The sequence below is a fragment of the Sturnira hondurensis genome, unplaced genomic scaffold, assembly GCF_014824575.4.
Source record: "Sturnira hondurensis isolate 20B ecotype Veracruz unplaced genomic scaffold, ASM1482457v3 Scaffold0007406, whole genome shotgun sequence".
NCBI lineage: Eukaryota > Metazoa > Chordata > Mammalia > Chiroptera > Phyllostomidae > Sturnira > Sturnira hondurensis.
The window spans coordinates 3,516,937-3,533,416 of NW_028080037.1; the positions used below are offsets into that span (position 1 = coordinate 3,516,937).

General features: G+C 52.9%; 1 protein-coding gene across 10 annotated transcripts in view; it reads left to right on the forward strand.

Annotated features, from left to right (window-relative positions):
• The window catches only part of CLIP1 (CAP-Gly domain containing linker protein 1), an 88,318-nt gene that overhangs the window by 38,456 nt on the left and 33,382 nt on the right, over window positions 1–16,480 (forward strand). For 5 of the 10 annotated variants that reach the window (XM_037051989.1, XM_037051991.1, XM_037051995.1 and 2 more), the window contains exons 6-12: window positions 2,603–2,800; window positions 3,408–3,511; window positions 5,402–5,462; window positions 6,874–6,906; window positions 9,811–9,915; window positions 13,481–14,425; window positions 15,899–16,015. In XM_037051989.1, coding sequence (XP_036907884.1) covers window positions 2,603–2,800; window positions 3,408–3,511; window positions 5,402–5,462; window positions 6,874–6,906; window positions 9,811–9,915; window positions 13,481–14,425; window positions 15,899–16,015 — 1,563 coding nt within the window. The remainder of the gene's footprint in view (window positions 1–2,602; window positions 2,801–3,407; window positions 3,512–5,401; window positions 5,463–6,873; window positions 6,907–9,810; window positions 9,916–13,480; window positions 14,426–15,898; window positions 16,016–16,480) is intronic. The other 5 variants (XM_037051992.1, XM_037051997.1, XM_037051993.1 and 2 more) reach the window with 3 other exon arrangements.

A 16,480-nucleotide genomic window follows, 5' to 3' on the forward strand; every position in this document is an offset into this window, starting at 1 on the left:
ACAGGCCTGCGAACCAGAGGATCGCGGTTCGATTCCCAGTCAGGGCACAAGCCTGGGTTGCAGGCCAGTTCCCAGCAGGGGACGTACAAGAGGCAACCATACATTGATATTTCTCTCCCTCTCCCCTTCCCCTCTAAAGGTAAATAAATAAAATTTAAAAAAAAAGTAATTACCCTTAAACAACGTAATACCCACATCCCAACCACTCAGTAGCTGCATAAAAAATGATGCCTATCAATTAAAAGAATACGTATTTTAAGTTCTTTCGTAAATAACCATAGCTAGTTACTACCTGTCAAGCCTTGGAATCTTACCGAGCCCATTGCCCTCCTTTCTGGGCTGTGTTGGTTCCGTGTAGTCCTTATTTTCGCTGTGGCAGTAGCCCGCACGGGGCTTTGGAAAGACGGGATGTTCTCTAAAGGAACGATGACCATTGGAGGAGGGAAGAAAGAAAATGGAGTCACTGTGGTCAAGCTGCCGAACTATGAAAATCTCACAGGCGGCCCAGACCCGGCTGGCTCAGCAAGTTGAGTCTCCTGAAGCCAGGGCTCCCTGGTTTGAATCCCGACCAGGGCGCAGGCCTGGGTTGCGGGTTTGCCCCCCCCCCCCACTGGGGCGCACACGAGAGGCGACCGATGGAAGTTCCTCTCTCGCATCGATGCCTCTCACCCTCTGGTTCTCCCTCCCTCCACTCTCTCTGAAAATAAATAAAGTATTAGAAAATAAATAAAATCATATAGGCTGAGGCATGAGGAAACAATTATTTCTTTAATTAGCCTGGGAACTTAAACTTTTGAAGTTTCCATCATGCCTGGAGAATGTATAGATCTATAGATTTAGACATCTCCTGTAGATGATCCTCTGATGACGCCCAAAGGACTTAGGAAAGAATGTTCCAGACCACTGGACATCCAGAATATTACCATCTCGGACCAATCCAGAGGCTAAGAATGCAGGACTGAGTCTTCTCAAAAGGTTCTTTTTACTGTAAGGACTCCTAGATTTTATTTCTTCTTCGGAAGAACTCTGGGTATTTCCTAGTTGTGTTTCCCGCTTGTAAACCCTAAGACCCTTGGAAAAACGGGTCTTAAGTGTTCCTTTCTGGCCAAAGCCTTGCTTTGGATGGAATTGCCGCGCACCGGTCGTGCATATGGTGTCCAGCAGGTGTCACTGCGGTTCCCTTGAAATTTAAAAACCTTGCAGGGGAGTTTGCAGCAGCGCCCTGGGAGAGCTCTGCGCAGGGTTGGGGACCCCCGATTCAGGGCATGCAGGGGGAAGCGGTATTTGGGAGAGTATGATTTGACCATATTCAGAATGAAGTTGGGACGTCAAGGCCGGGAGGAAAAATCCAGGAATTCCCCCGCCCCCAACCTGTTTAAACATTCAAGAAATTCTGATAAACGAAACTGCGAAGGATGACTCGGGTTTGGTCGGATTCCTTCCCTCATCGTGATCCAGTGGCCTCCCTGTGGATCGACAGCAGATCCTCGTCCTCAGTCCGTGTCCCGGACAAGAGCGCAGACGGACGGAGGACGGGAAGAGCGTTCAAGCCGAGTGTTCAGGCCGCAAGCGAGGCTCCGCTTGCAGGAGACGGAGTCAGGGCTGCAGAAGAGCCCGCACGTGCCGAGGAGAGGGCCCTGGACAAGGCTCGCCAGGGGACAGGCCCCTTCCTGACCACCAGCCTCCGAAGCCCAGCTCACCTTGCCCATCACCTGTTAACATTTGACGGGGCTGCTTCTCCCTGTGTGTGTGTGTGACCGCCGGCCTCAAGATGGACACGACGACGGAGCCCAAACAAGCTCCTACCCCTCCCTTCCCCTTCCCTCGCCATTTCTGTCTTCTGTCCTTGCCTCCCTGCCGCTCTTTGCTCATGAACTTCTTTCCCCTCCTTCTTCTCTCTGATGTTCTTTTCCCCCTCTCCTTCTTATGTATGTGTGTGCCCAGACATGTGCACGCACAGGCACCCGCTCCCACACGCCCGAAGGCGGGCACTTTCCCTCTTTATCTCGTCTGTGTGAGTCTCTCTGGCTGGCCCGGTGAGCCCACCTCTGCCTTTCACTGTGACCCGAGGTGAAGAAGGTCCCGACAGAGGTCCGACTCTCCAGCTGTTCAGTCAGTTGAAGGAAGGTTCGTGATGCCAGGGGTGACCTGGTGGTTCCTTAATGGTGTTTAGAAGCTTAAGTTGGAGAAAGTCTCAGCCTCAAATCTAAAGATCAAGAGGTTGCCCAAAATGTCGTGAGACGGAAAGCTGTGAGTGAGGCTTAGGTCAAAGAAGGAGTGAGAGAAACCCATTCACTGGGATCTCTGGAAGCTCCCTAGATTCCCGCGAGGCCCTGTCGCCTGGCCCCAGGGCCCCTCTGATTGATTCGAGCCGGTGTTCTTGCAGACTCACTCCCGAAGGTTCCATGGCCTCTTTCCCGCGGTGTGCTCTCTGCGAAGCCCGTGGATGGGCGGCCCACGCTGCCTTGTCCCCCCCGCCGTCGGCCGGCCTGTGAGCCGGGCCTCGCTTGGGCCCTGTGGAGGGGCTGCCGCCTGCATGCCTTGCTGCCCCTCACGTCCCGCGTAGCGTCATTGCCCTTCACGTCTGTGCCTTTCTTTGCAGTTGACTGAGACCTCCTCCCGTTACGCCAGGAAGATCTCCGGCACCACTGCCCTCCAGGAGGCCCTGAAGGAGAAGCAGCAGCACATTGAGCAGCTGCTGGCGGAACGGGATCTGGAGAGGGCGGAGGTGGCCAAGGCCACGAGCCACGTGGGGGAGATAGAGCAGGAACTAGCGCTGGCCCGGGACGGACACGACCAGGTGAAGTCTGGCGCTGGCCTTGCCCTGGAGATGGTGATGGGTTCCAGGCGGATCTCGTGACAGAGACGCAGAGACAGGTTCTAGATGGAGGGAGGAGGCCGGACTGCCTGCTCGGTGCTCGGAGCCGGGAGCTCGTCTTAGGAGCCCTCGCCATGTCTTTCTGGGCGTGTCTGAGAGCTGTGACCCGGGGTGCGAGGGTGCAGCGTCGTGCGGATGGAGCTCTGTCCTCCTGGAGGCTCCCTTAGTCTGTGGTCAATGTCCAGGCCGTCTGGCCTGCCTGCGTTCGGTGTGCTTGTTGACCAGCGCTTGACCTGGGTTACAACCTCTGGCTTGTAGATCGACCTTTGTGTGAGTTTCAGCGCCCAGAAGGGTGGGAGCTGTTGTAACCTTGCCCTCTATCGCCTTAATGGTGGGGTTTCCATCGTCACCTTCCAGCAGTGCTGCCGGGAGCGACCTGTTAGAGGTCGTAGAGTGCGTCTTCACGTGAAAAGGAGTCAGTAACTAATGCCAGCCCGCAGTGGGGCCACTTAGCTGTAGCCCTTTGCAGGCGTCCCGGGGCTTGTGTGGGGCAGAGCGGGGCCGCTCACCGATACCCTTGCCTCCCCAGCACGTCCTGGAGCTGGAGGCCAAGATGGACCAGCTGCGAGCCATGGTGGAAGCTGCCGACAGGGAGAAGGTGGAGCTCCTCAACCAGCTCGAGGAGGAGAAAAGGTGACCCTGAGCTGTTCCTGGTGCGCGCGTGGCCTCTTTCTTCTACACCTCCCTTCACCTCCCTCTCCGTTAGCAGCCACGTTGGGGTCCCCCCTTAGAACCAAAGGGACGACTGTGTCCAGTGGAAGTTGAAGTCTCTGTTCTGTGTGAGGAGGGTTTGCTTTGACTTGACCTGTCTTGAGTCCTTTGGGGTCATCTAGACATGGCCCGATTGACTGAACAAATATTTACCGAGCACCTACTATGTGCCAAGCATCCTCTTGCGGATCACCTCCGTCAGTGTGGTGGAGTTCATCCAAACCCAGCTCCCCCCGGAGACTTTGCTGGTGGAGGGTATGCTGGGTTCAAGTTCCCCAGGGTTTAGGGAGCCCCTTCCAGGCAGTGTCTTATGTCTGGCGGGTGACGGAAGGTCCCTGTCCTTGAGAAACGCAGTGCTTTATGGGAAAACAGGGCTCTCTCGGGAAGCAGTTAGAGAATTACCCAGGTCGGCGTGAGATCGAGTGCTAAACTGAGAGAGAAAGCAGGTTTGGTTCTTACTGAAGGTCATCAGAGACGATGGTTAAAAGCTGTGTCTCCAAAAACAGCGTCTTCGCAGAAACCACATGACCACCTCTGGCTGTGGGATGTTTGTCCTCTGTTGTTGCTCTTAATGCTGGCTCCTGTCATTTCCAACAGCAGCGGCTTAATTTCCTAGTTATCGAGGGTGACAGAGTGCAGGAGGGTCATGTGCGCTGCCATGGTAAGGGGGGCCGCACCTCGGAGGTGGACTGCAGTGTCTTCCCAGGAAATGGCCCACGTAAGAATCTCTCCTCGTGTTGGACTGTGGCCCCAGGGGCAGGGGTGGGGGCGACAGGTGCTCGCCTGGCTTGCTCCCAGTCGGACCGAGTAGGATTTTTAGAAATGTAGTGAGTTCGAAAGGTTTGTTTTGCATGTGGTTGTGAACTCTGTCCCCCTTTCCTTCTTCCTCTCAACACCCAGTTTTGTAAAGATTTGTGGTGTGTGTTACCAGATTTTCTATCCTCAGAGTGCCGTATTTCACTGATGGCATTGACTGAAACCCGCATGCAGTCTGCCAGATTTTAAAACGTGAAAAGATGTGCATTTTAGAAGTAAATAGAATTTTTTAAAGCTTATTTATTTATTTTTAGAGAAGAAGGGAAGGAGAGAGGGAAATACCAATGTGTGGTTGCCTGTCCCATGCCCCCCTCTGGGGACCTGGCCTGCAAGCCAGGCACGTGCCCTGATTGGGAATCAAACCGGCGACCCTTCGGTTCACAGGCCGGTGCTCAATCCACTGAGCTACACCAGCCAGGGCGCAGATAGAATTCTTGACCGCTTCTCCCCCAAAGAGGTCACAGCCTCATTCTCGCAGCCTTGGGGACAGCACTAGCGCTGTCCCATCCTGGGCTGGGCATGGGCTGCCCGCCCACCTCGCCCTCGAACAGCTGACCCCGGGATGGTGTGAAGAGAGACTTGTTTTCTGTGCCTCTTCCCCCCACGTTCTGCTCCTGGGAAGTAGAAATGACGGCTTGTACCCCCAAACCGTCTTCTGTGGGGATCAGACCTCCGTTCCCCTCTGGCAGAGCCCATCCCGATGAGGTTCATTCTGCTGGTTGTGACCAAAGGCGGGAAGTGCCCTCTCACCTCCTGCCCTTTGGAACGCGCCCCTGGGTACGGCTCTGGCGCTCACCGAGTGGTGCAGAGCATAGGGGGCAGGCCCTCGGCCCTCGGACACGGTCACTCCCCGCGCCTCTGCAGGGTGCTGACTGTAGACACACACACACACACACACACACACACACACACACACACACACACACACTTTTGCAGTACGGTGCTGTGCCTCCTCAGTTACTCTCTGAAGTGCTTTCTTCCCGTTTTGTCCCACAGGAAGGTTGAGGACCTTCAGTTCCGGGTCGAGGAGGAATCCATCACTAAAGGCGATCTTGAGGTAACACCCCTCCAGCTCTGCGAAGTGTTCAAGGGTCCCAGTGCTCAGAAACGTGGATGAAGTCACTGTGCCCGCTGATGTGGCCAGAGCAGGGCTGAGGGCCAGCCGGGCTCCCGCCCCCGGCCTGTGGCCGCAGAAGATTTTCCTTCCTCCCTGCTTGTGCTTTGAAATTCAGAGCCTTGAATTGGAGTCGGTCGAGTCCTACATCTGGCAGTGTGTCCCAAGGGGGACTTTGTACGTCCCTTCGATGACCGCAAGCGGCACGCCGTGGAAGGAGCTCTCTTGTGCTTCGTCCTCACGGTCCGAAGCGAAGCTTGGCGCTTCGGCTCAGCCTCGCTTTTCAGCTGAGTGGCACGGGCTGTTTCTGGCCTTGGGGAAGGCGTCACGGTGTGCTCTAGTAGTTGGTTTTTTGAAAAGTAAATTGCCTCAAAAAACGAGCAGTTCATATGTTAGCTTCTTTTACTTCCCTGGCATCTTTTAAATTAACGGAGATTTTTCTTTGCCATCAAGTTCTCATCTTATCTCAATGGTGTTGATGCTTTTCAAACCACTGCTAGATATATGACAAGTGTAAATTATTACAAATTTCAAGTTTTGCAGATTTGGGGTACTTTAATCTGTAATATTTTAGTAAAAATTGCACTTTTCTGTGCAGTTCTCAAAACAGACACACTTTGGCCAACACTGCAGCTTTAGAGCCTGCCCGCTGCCCACGCCACGCTTGCATTCCAAGGGCCCTTCCAACTGGGAACTCTGGGTTCTTTGGAAGTGAATGTGTCTTTGTCGTTAGTAAAAAGTAAGAAAGCTATTTTCTGAGTTTTAGTTTTATAAGGCCCAGGACCTAATGGATTTTTTTTTTTTTACATTTAGATGTTTTTTTTTTAAGATTTTATTTATTTATCTTTAGAGGGGAAGGGAAGGAGAGAAGGAGAGAAATATCAATGTACGGTTGCCTCTCGTGAGTCCCCTGCTGGGAACTGGCCTGCAACCCAGGCATGTGTCCTGACTGGGAATCAACCCATGATACTTTGGTTCGCAGGCCTGTGCTCAATCCACTGAGCTATGCCAGCCAGGGCTGGCCTAATGGATTATTAATAAGAAAACTTCTTCACTCATTTTATATACAGTTAGATATTTTTAATTTACTTTTTTTGTGTGTTATTCTCATCCATTTAGAAATACCCCCCAGAAGTCTCATGAGACGCCTCATGTCTTCATCTAGTTCCTTTGAGATACAGCCGAGGGTGTTTGGGTGAGGCACAGATAAAAAATGTTCACATCAGCCCTAGGCTAGTTAAGTAGTCTGTAAACTTACTTAAAATCAGTCAGTTTTTTTTAAACCCTAACATACTGATACTTTAGTTGAACCTCTCTTTTGTCGTCGTTTAATTTTTTATTTTTTTACTGATAGCCAAAGAGCCAGATTTCTGAAGATCCTGAGAATGTAAGAGGGCACTTCACTGTGTGGGCATTCCCCTTGTTAACGGATTGATTACAGATTAAAATGCTTATTGATACACTCGAATACTAACCGCGTATCTGACCTTGAGGCGTTGGCCCTAATGTTCCCGTGCATGTGGCTTTCAGAGTGGTTACATTTGTGTCCCAAAGAAACTGTGTGTGATGGCTGAGCTCTGTACATCCATCCATTTGGTTCGTAGGCATGTTACATTATAAAGAGTTTTGCCGAAATGGGGAGAAGGAAAGAATTAGGGGGCCTGGCCTTCACTGAATTCTTGATGTCTTCTAATTGTAATAGGATTATTCCGAAAGAGATGATTGCCAACGGAGACATAAAACATATTACGTGAAGGAGTTACAGAAATTGTGGGGGAAATTTTCCCAAGCTGTGTAATTTCCCAGGAGATTTAAAGGGCCCTGGGAATCCCAGACTGATTGCCTTTGGTGTGAGTGCCCCCTGCTGGCCAGTGCCTATCCTTGCAGCTGACTAGACATTGACACGAGTCTTTTGTTGAGGTATTTTTCCCTGGTTTTTGAAACTAGAGGCAAGCCTTCTTCAGTGGAAAAGACTGAGTGTTTTAAATTTATTGTCTCAAAGTGAGGTTTTTCGGGAGCAGTGCTACTAGGCATGTAGGTGTTTTTCTTTCCCTCCCGCCCTCTGTGCCCAATTCAGATCTTAAACAAAGTTAGCTCCAAATCCTGGCTTCTTGGTGCCCCTGGCCAGAAACCCAAAGACTTTGCACTTGGACTTGTCACCACAAGAGAACACAATTAAAACAACGTTTCTCCCCACCGCCTGCCGGCCGGCAGCCAGACAGACAGCTAAGACGGAACCCAGGCAAGGCCTCGGTTCGGAGGGCTCCTTTGCGTGCAGCTACTTCAGTGATCTGGGTCTCACTGTCCCTCCCACGCGGGCTCCCGCTGCCTCCGCTGTCGTCTGCATGGGGCCCTGCCCGCCTCTCTGTGCGCTTCTCGCAGAACCTCGCTTTCCCTCTCGGTCCTGTCCCAGGGCTGCCCTGGAGGGGCCGCACCTTATTCTGAGAAAGGACCCGTTGAGCCAGGGGGGTTGTCCTGTTCAGTGTCGCATCTTCCCTGCGTACGTGGCATGGAGGTGCGTCCCGCGTCCCCGTGCTGGTGGCTGTGCAGAGATGGTCATTGTCCCGCCTCGGGGGGATCTTGCCGCATTACCTGGATGGGCTCGGAACGGGGACAGGATCCCATTCGGTGGATGCTGGCTTTTTGTCCTGTTGCGGTGACCTTTCCCTCACGGGCCACCGAGCTCAGTGTCCAAAGGAGGGGGGAGGCTTTGTGCCATTTGTTCTTTGAATTTCAGTGTCCGAGGCTGGGCCCCCAGTGACGTAGGTCTGGGTTAGAGTCTCCTTGTGACAGTGGGTAAACGGAACAGCTTCTGTCCAAGGCCCCCAGGGACGAGGGACACGCACACATGGCCAGACAACGTGGTTTTCAGTGCTGTTACTTTCGTGGCCTGTGAGAGGTGGCGCAGGGGAAGGTTTTGTGTACATGTCCCGTGACGGCCGCTACCTGCCTCACAAGCAGAGTGAGCTCTGGAACACGTCCCGTCCTCAGAGCAAGGACGTTCGCAACGTGACGCGTTCCACCTTCCACTGACCCTCTGCACGACCTTCTGTCCCTTTATTTAGAATTTGTTTCCCCGTTGCCCGCGATGGCCCCAACCAGTAGATCTGAGCAGTTAGAACCACAAAATGTCAGGGTTAATACAAGTGACTAGAAGCTTCCAGGAGCAGCACTCCAGTTTGTATCAGTCGATGACGCTAAACCCCTCGCACAGGAGACGTGAGGGGGAAGAGGTGCCTTCACACTGACCCCAAGTTCATCTGATTAAGATTCCGCTGCACTTAAACCTGTTACACCCAGATCGCCCGAGTTCCCACGTGGCCTCGTCCCGGGCACGGTGATGGGAGGTCTCCGAGGATCTCAGGTGCGGGGTTCCGACTCACACCTTTGTGTCGGTCCCCACGCCTCACCTCGGAGCTGGTGATCACTGCAGCTTCAGAGCAAGACCAAGAGTCCATTTCTGGCCAGACCTTTCTCCGGCTCTGAGCCTCGGGGATGAAGGCCATGGAACATAATTAGTATTGAACTTACTTTTTGTAAATCTGATTTCCTTTTTTCCGACCCCTGGTCACAAACAGCCTTTAGAAAAGCCACTTTTGGAAAGAAATTGGAGCTTTAATGGCTCTCGCCTGTCCGCTGTGAGAGGCTGCCCAGCTCCTTGGGTCCTTCTCACTCGCCTCAGCAGAGGCTGCTGGGGTGACCTCAGCTCGGGTTTCTGGGTACCCTCCGGGAGGTGTCACGCATGACCCTTGGTCCTGCCAAGCTCACACCGAAGTGCAAGTATCTGCTCAGGGCTTCACTGAAGCCCCACAAGATGTAGCCCGTTGCCTTCCCCTGTTTAGATGCTAGTGTGTGTCCTGAGGATCAGCCTCCTTTTCAGTTACCAAGTCAGTTACATACACGTCAATGTCAAAGAACCCTTGGGGGAGGAGGGGAAAGTGATAGCTTAGAGGAATATTAACGATTCTAATGTGTGCTGATAAACTTCACTTATCAATATAACTTGTATTTGCTGCATGCCTCTGACTCTTTTTCATCTTCCCTCGTGTGTTTTCCATTTTTCCTTTCCAGTAGACTAGCTCATGCCCCCCCCCCCAAATGTGGTTGGTGTCCATCCTCGCCCGACCTCCCATCTCACTCCCATCCTCGGCCCCTCCCCGCTGCCCGTCATGTCCACTCACCCGTCGGCGGGTGGCGCTGGTGGCCCAGCCTGCATGCCGCTGTCCCCCTCTCATGCTGGCACGTCACGGTGGCACTGCTGTGTTCTCTCCCTCTTCCTTTTCACTAACAGACGCAGACCAAACTGGAGCATGCCCGCATTAAGGAGCTTGAACAGAGCCTGCTCTTTGAAAAGACCAAAGCTGACAAACTCCAGAGGGAGTTAGAAGACACTAGGGTAATGGTTTCCACTGTTTGACGAAGCCGAGCCGCGCGTGCGAGTGGTGGGCGCCCCGGGCAGCGCCCCGGCCTGGGCCCGAGTCCTGACCCAGTGGTTCGACCTCAGTTTGGTCTCGATGCCCTTCGTGAGCTTAGACGGATGGGTAGGCACAGGAGGTCCATGTCAAACCTTTTGTCGAAGGTAAAGACTCATTCCCTCGCTTACCTCAGCCCAAATCGAGATGGGAAGCCCCCCAGCTGCGGTGGAGGCTCTTTGGGTGGGTGCCTCGAAGCACCTGTCTCCAGTCGGCCACAAGCAGGCGATTGTCCTCGCAGTCTCATGTCCCGGTTACTGGGTCCTCTAGCTCATTTTTTGTCGTTGTCCACTTGAGCTGTTTTCTGCCTTCTTCCCTGGCCCGGTGGAAGGGCAGGGAAACACTGAACCTCCACTCAAGGGAGTTGAGGGCTGTCCCCCAGTATCTTCCTTTCCCCTTGATGCCAGGTCTGTCTTTGAGTTTCCCTCCTTTCTGTGACCTGGGAGGTTCAAGTCTCAGCTGTCAGGAAGGAAAGGAGTTGGGAACAGAAAGGCTTCTTACCGCCCCCACCCACCTGGGGCCATGGCCCTCGCCGAGTTCTGCCTGCGCATTGATCGAAGTGGCCACACGGCACTCGCTACGCTCCAGGCACTGTTCCGAGTGCCGAGCGAGTGGGCACGTGGTCCCACCACAACTCCAGGGGGGAGTGGTGGTGGTGTCCCCGTTTTGCAGGTGAGGACAGAGAGGTTGGTAATTTGCCTAAGGTCACACAGCTAACAGTAAGGTGGAGCCAAGGTTTGGGTCTCGGCTGTTTGGCCCGGAGTCTGTGCCCTTCACCACAGGCAGTCTGTCTGTTATGGGAGCAGTTTGTGCTGAAACAGTTAAGGAAATATCTGAGTCATTTACATGGAAGAAGACGTGTGTGTGTAGACACCTTTCAAATCATGCATTCGACTGTCGATGGCTGAATTGTCTTCATCCTTAAATTGAAAATACCAAAGATTACTCTCTCTGATCAAACACTGGCACCCTGGTTTTTTTCTTTTGAATTATTAGCATTTTTAGAAATTTCTCCTCTTGGGAAATCATTGACTGATCTAAAAATCTAGGCAATTGAGTGATTTTTCCTTCTCTAAATCATGCTTTTATTTTTTAAGAAAAAAGGAAATGGCCTCGGTCAGCCTCAAAACGAAAGCTCTCTCCCGTGTTTGGTGAGGAAAGTGTCACTGTGGTTCGGTGAGTCTCCTCCATTACCGGAGAGCCGGACTCGGCCTGGGAAACAGAAGGGCCCGAGGGGCAGGTTATTGAAGGAGGGTATTTCTTTACTTCTGAATGCCTCTCCCAGATTGCTGTGTCAGCAAACAACTTTGATACTCCTTGTTATTATTATTATTTTCTGCTACGGATAAGAAGGCGTCTGGTCACAGCATGGCCGGTCACGAATTTCAAGTCCAAGCCGTCCTTTTCCTGTAAGCAGTCTTGTCTTCTGCCCATCCTCACTCTGGGTCCGTCAGGTGTGGGATGAACCAGGGACCCATGCAAGTTTCACGCCCCCCCCCCAGATTCCTTTCTGGAGGCACTTGGACCCCTCTCGGCCCCCGAGTCCAGTTTGTGAGTGGCGTGCTCAGGGCCGTAGCGACGACGTCAGCCCGAGTAAGACGGGGCTGACTCTCCGGGCCCCAGACCCAGCTGGGAAGGCGGACGCAGAGGGCGCCTCGTCCGAGGGTGGGCTGTGGGGGATAAAGTGAAACGTGGGTGGGAACGCCTCACAGAGCGGGACCACGCCGTTGCTCACTGCCACTTGTGTTTGTGACTCGGCGTTCCTCAGTCGGCCTGCTCTGTTCGGACTCTGAACCGCTGCCCTGTGGGCTTGTAGACATTACAGACCTTGTAGCGATGGGGTTTTATTAATGTTTTATACCTCACTGTGAGACGACGAGCTCCCCAACTGCCCCACACCGCGGAAGAGGCGCCCGTGGGTTAACGCCTTGGGCCTGAAGCAGCGATGGCGCTGGAGCGCCGTGGTTGCAGTCCCCTCTGAAATGTCCCCCGACTTCATTCTTCGGTGCCGGAGACCAGAGTGTGTGCCTCTCCCATGGTCCTTATCACTGTCACAGCCTGAGGGTGGACAGAAGGTTTTCTGTCCCGACGGTGCCGGAGGGAGTTGTCCTCCCCAGGGGATTGGGTCACTGAAGTCCGGGGCTCCCTGGTGTGAGTAGGTCCCTCAGTCCCCTTCTGTTTCCCAGGCCAGGCGAGGGGACTTGATTCCCGAGGCGGCTGTTCCCCACGCATTTTGTGTGGTAGTCGGACTGCCTGCAGGCAGGGAGGGAGAGGGCTTCCTGAGAAAAAGGCACAGGTTATGAAAGCGGTTTTCTTAGCCCTGGGACGCTTGTTTGGAAGAAGCAGCTTCCTGCGTCCTCTCCCAGAGCTGAAATAGCATCAAAGTACGAGGGGGCGACAGGGACCTGCCTCCCCGGTGGCTCGTGTGCACCTGGGGCCTGAGAACCACTGGGTTGGGGGAGCCGGAGAAGCACGTCAGCGTGCTGACAGCGTTAGGGAGCCCACGGGGGGTGCGGTAGAGGATGCCTAGGTATCGTCGCAGGTAAGTGATCGTTCTTCCATTGTCGCTTTCTTTAAAGGTTAGTAAATTAACTCGGCACCCAGGTGAGGCTTTTATTCACAGTTGATGCCATAGCCCTTGAAACGCTTGATAGGTGATCTTACACCTTTGGTACCAGTGCTATTCCGTACACGTATAGTATGAGCCACATGCATAGATATGTGATCCAGCGTGTTCTGCTACTCACGTGAGTGTACTATTGTAAAAGATAAAAAGAAACGGGTGAGACTAATAATATTTTTTATGTAAACAAATATACCCCAAATACTATCATGATCACTATCCTTCCATCATGTAATCGGCACAAGGCCCTTCACTAGACAGTTGGTGTTCGTCTCTCTCCCCGTCTTCGGATCTGATGTGTGTTTCACACTGACGGCCCCTGTCACCTCAGACGAGCCCCGTTCCAAGTGCTCGGCAGCCGGGTGTGGCTCCTGGCCGCGGTGCTGCACAGCTCGGGCTCGCAGGCCCTCTCCGTCAGGGCGAGCAGCGTGGCACATCACGAGTGAAGCCGGGTAGGAAAAACAGGCAAAGTGAGGGAGACTCTTTCATCCGGCGGGCAGATACACTCGAGAACGTTGAAAGTTACTGCTTCCGTTAACTTCTTACCAGTTAATGGCTATTTCCCCGATTGCAGCTTCTTTGGAGGAAAAAGAAGTATTTTTGGAGTTAAACTCGACATCAGTTTTAGATTCCCTTTGTCTCTCAAAATGGTGGAAGTTCAGCAAAGATTTTAGCTTTGAATGGGAGGTACCCAGGATTAGGCCTAAGCCGTGATTGGAGTGGGGGGTAGATGAACACATAGGTGTTTGGGGTAATTTGCTGCTGCCTTGAGTTGGGGTGGGGACTGAAGGTCTTCAAAGGTAAAGAAAACCCCTCAGTGCTCCGTCACTTAACTGATCTCTCTCTCTCTGGACTGCTGTCAATAGGTGGCCACAGTGTCAGAAAAGTCGCGCATAATGGAGCTAGAGAAAGACCTCGCGTTGAGAGTGCAGGAAGCAGCCGAGCTGCGAAGAAGGCTAGAGTCCAGTAAACCCGCTGGGGACGTTGACATGTCACTGTCCCTTTTGCAAGAGATAAGCTCTTTGCAAGAAAAGTTAGAAGCCACCCGTACTGACCACCAAAGAGAAGTCACTTCTCTGAAGGAGCACTCTGGAGCCCGGGAAGAAGCCCACCAGAAGGAGGTCAAGTCTCTCCAGGCCGCCGCGGAGAAGCTCTCCAAAGAGAACGAGTCGCTGAAGAGCAAGCTGGAGCTCGCCAACAAGGAGAGCGCGGACATGATCGCGCTGTGGAAGTCCAAGCTGGAGACCGCCATTGCGTCCCACCAGCAGGCGATGGAGGAGCTGAAGGCGTCCTTCAGCAAGGGGGCCGGGGCAGAGACAGCCGCGCTCGCCGAGTTACAAACGCAAATCGAGAAGGCGAGACTAGAGTACCAGCACGAGATAGAAAACCTGCAGAGCCAACACGACTCCGAACGGTCCGCTCACGCCAAAGAGGTGGAAGCCGTCAGGGCCAAGCTGATGGAGGTCATCAGCGAGAAGGAGAACAGCCTGGAAGCCGTCAAGTCGAAGCTGGACAGAGCCGAGGAGCAGCACCTGGTGGAGATGGAAGACGCGCTGAACAAACTGCAGGAAGCGGAGACAAAGGTAAAGGGGCTAGAGGCCCTGCAAGCCAAGTGCAGTGAACAGACCAAGGTCATTGATAATTTTACTTCACGGCTCAAGGCTGCCGAGGAAAAGCTCTTGGACCTTGACGCGCTTCGGAAAGCCCATTCCGAAGGTAAATCAGAAATCGAGACGCTTAGCCGGCAGCTTGAGGCAGCCGAGAAACAGATTAAACGTTTAGAGGTTGACAAGGAGGCCGAAAGTGGCAAGGTGCGTATCGACATCCTCCATCTTTTTCTTTTCCATGCCTTTCTCTTCTGTTGCGCCCTGCGTTATTTTTGAGTTGAGACAACTCCTCGTCCGAGGTCCTGATTTAATCCAGACAAATCGCTCGGTGCTAACGCACTTCCCAGCCGAGTATAGTATCTTCTGAGTGTCTGGGGCTGGTTTCATCTGAGGAGATTTGGGACAATGGTGGCTTAGCCGTGTGAGTTTGTTTTGGTCTCCTGTATCCTGGGCAGTGTGTTTCTTTATCTCTGCGGTTCTGTGATCTGCCGTCAAAGCGCAGTTCCGGCTAGAGTCTCCTTTTAAAAGAGAGGGCTCCGTAAGTGGATGGTGTTCGGGTGAGGGAATGAGTGAATTAGACAGAAACTCGGAAGGTCACCCCCTTTCTCAGCTCCATGATTGCCTGACCTGTGAGGTCATAAGTGAACACAGAGCACAGAGAGTCTGCGTGCCACTCGACTGTCATATGTGAGCACGCTCTGATGAGCGGCGGTCACAGCGGAGTGACGGCGAAGGGCCCAGGGCCCTCTGCACTGCTGTGCACATCCGTCTGCAGTTTTCCCGGTGCCACCAGGACGCACTGTTTCCCACTGTGCGGAGAGAGACCAGAAGAACAGGGTCAAGGCCGTGGTCAAGGCTGAGGAAATAGTCTGGGACATCCGCCAGCCACATTTCTTGCAGCTGCGGGTCGTGCCCTCTCCCACTCCCCCGCCGCCAGTTGGGGCGCGGCACTGAACATTCTGAGCTTTTCTCTAGAAGCTGCCCTGTTGGCGGCGAAGGGAGGGCAGTGAGGGGTGAATGGGAAGGGGAGGACAGACAGACAGCAAACAGTAACCTCAGTTGAAGGCGGTAAACCATTTACAGGAAATTTTCCTCCAATCTCTTTAGTTGGTCCCAAATGCCAATCAAAATGCAAAAATTAATTAGTGGGAAATATGTAGCTAGTGGTTGGTCTGCTTTTTTCACATCGAGATTTAATGAAAGGCCGTTTCTGATGACTCTCATCTAGTGCATTTTTAAAAGTTCATTTTTATGCCAAGTGTCAAAATATGGTAGACATATATAAATACAGAAAATGGTAACATAGACCGTATGTATCCGTCATTTCTATTTTAAGGTTTTCAAAGTCCGGGAAATGAAATTGCTCAGCCAACTCATTTAGAAAGTAAGCATCTGGACTTTCTGCTTTAAATCATGCTGATGTTCCAAATTTAGATGCAGGAAACTGCTCTATTTTGATTCTCTTAAAACAGCCGTGAGGCAATCACACGCAGAGCTGGCTGTGTGAAAAGCCACTGGTTTCTTAGAGTTAGAAAAAAAAGACGGTTCCTCATCCGTGCCTTTATCCCATTCAGTTGTGTTGGGTGTGTCTGTTTCTCATCATTTTTGTGTTTGCTTTTTTGTTTCTCATTTTTTGCATTTGTTCATTTGCCTCTGCACCACCTCACCGTACGGTAGGTTAGTGACGTCACCAAAGAGCTGCAGGGCAGAGAGCTAGCGCTCAGCAGACTCCAGGAGCGTGCCAGCGAGGTCAGTCGAGCCAAAGAGGCTTTGGAGAAAGAGCTCCAGACTCTGGTAAGTGCCGGTCGTGCGTCCGAGACCCAGGGTCTCCGGCCGTCCGAGTTCTTGTTAAGAAACAAAACTCTCCGTAGAGAAGAAGCATCGTGCCCATTTTCTTTCTCGTTCAAAGTGTGGATTTAAGTTGAGTACGTTAGTAACTGTCTGACAAATAACCTCGAGAGGACTCAGATCAAACCCGAACTAGGAATAAGAGTAGGTCTCACAGTCGCTCCCCACGCCCCGGGTCTGCGGGGACACGTCCCCAGGCCCCCAGAGGACGCCTGCAACTGCAGGTAGGACTGCACCTGCCCTGCCTTTCCCTGTCCACACTCAGCCGCAGTGCATCTGTCAGGCATAGCGAGGGATTGAACTGTCACTGACAACCAAACAGAGCAGTTACCACAGCATACCATAACAAAAGCCACGTGACCGTGGCCACTGGCCTCAGCGCCCCCTTGCTGGGGCCCTCAGCCAGGCCCG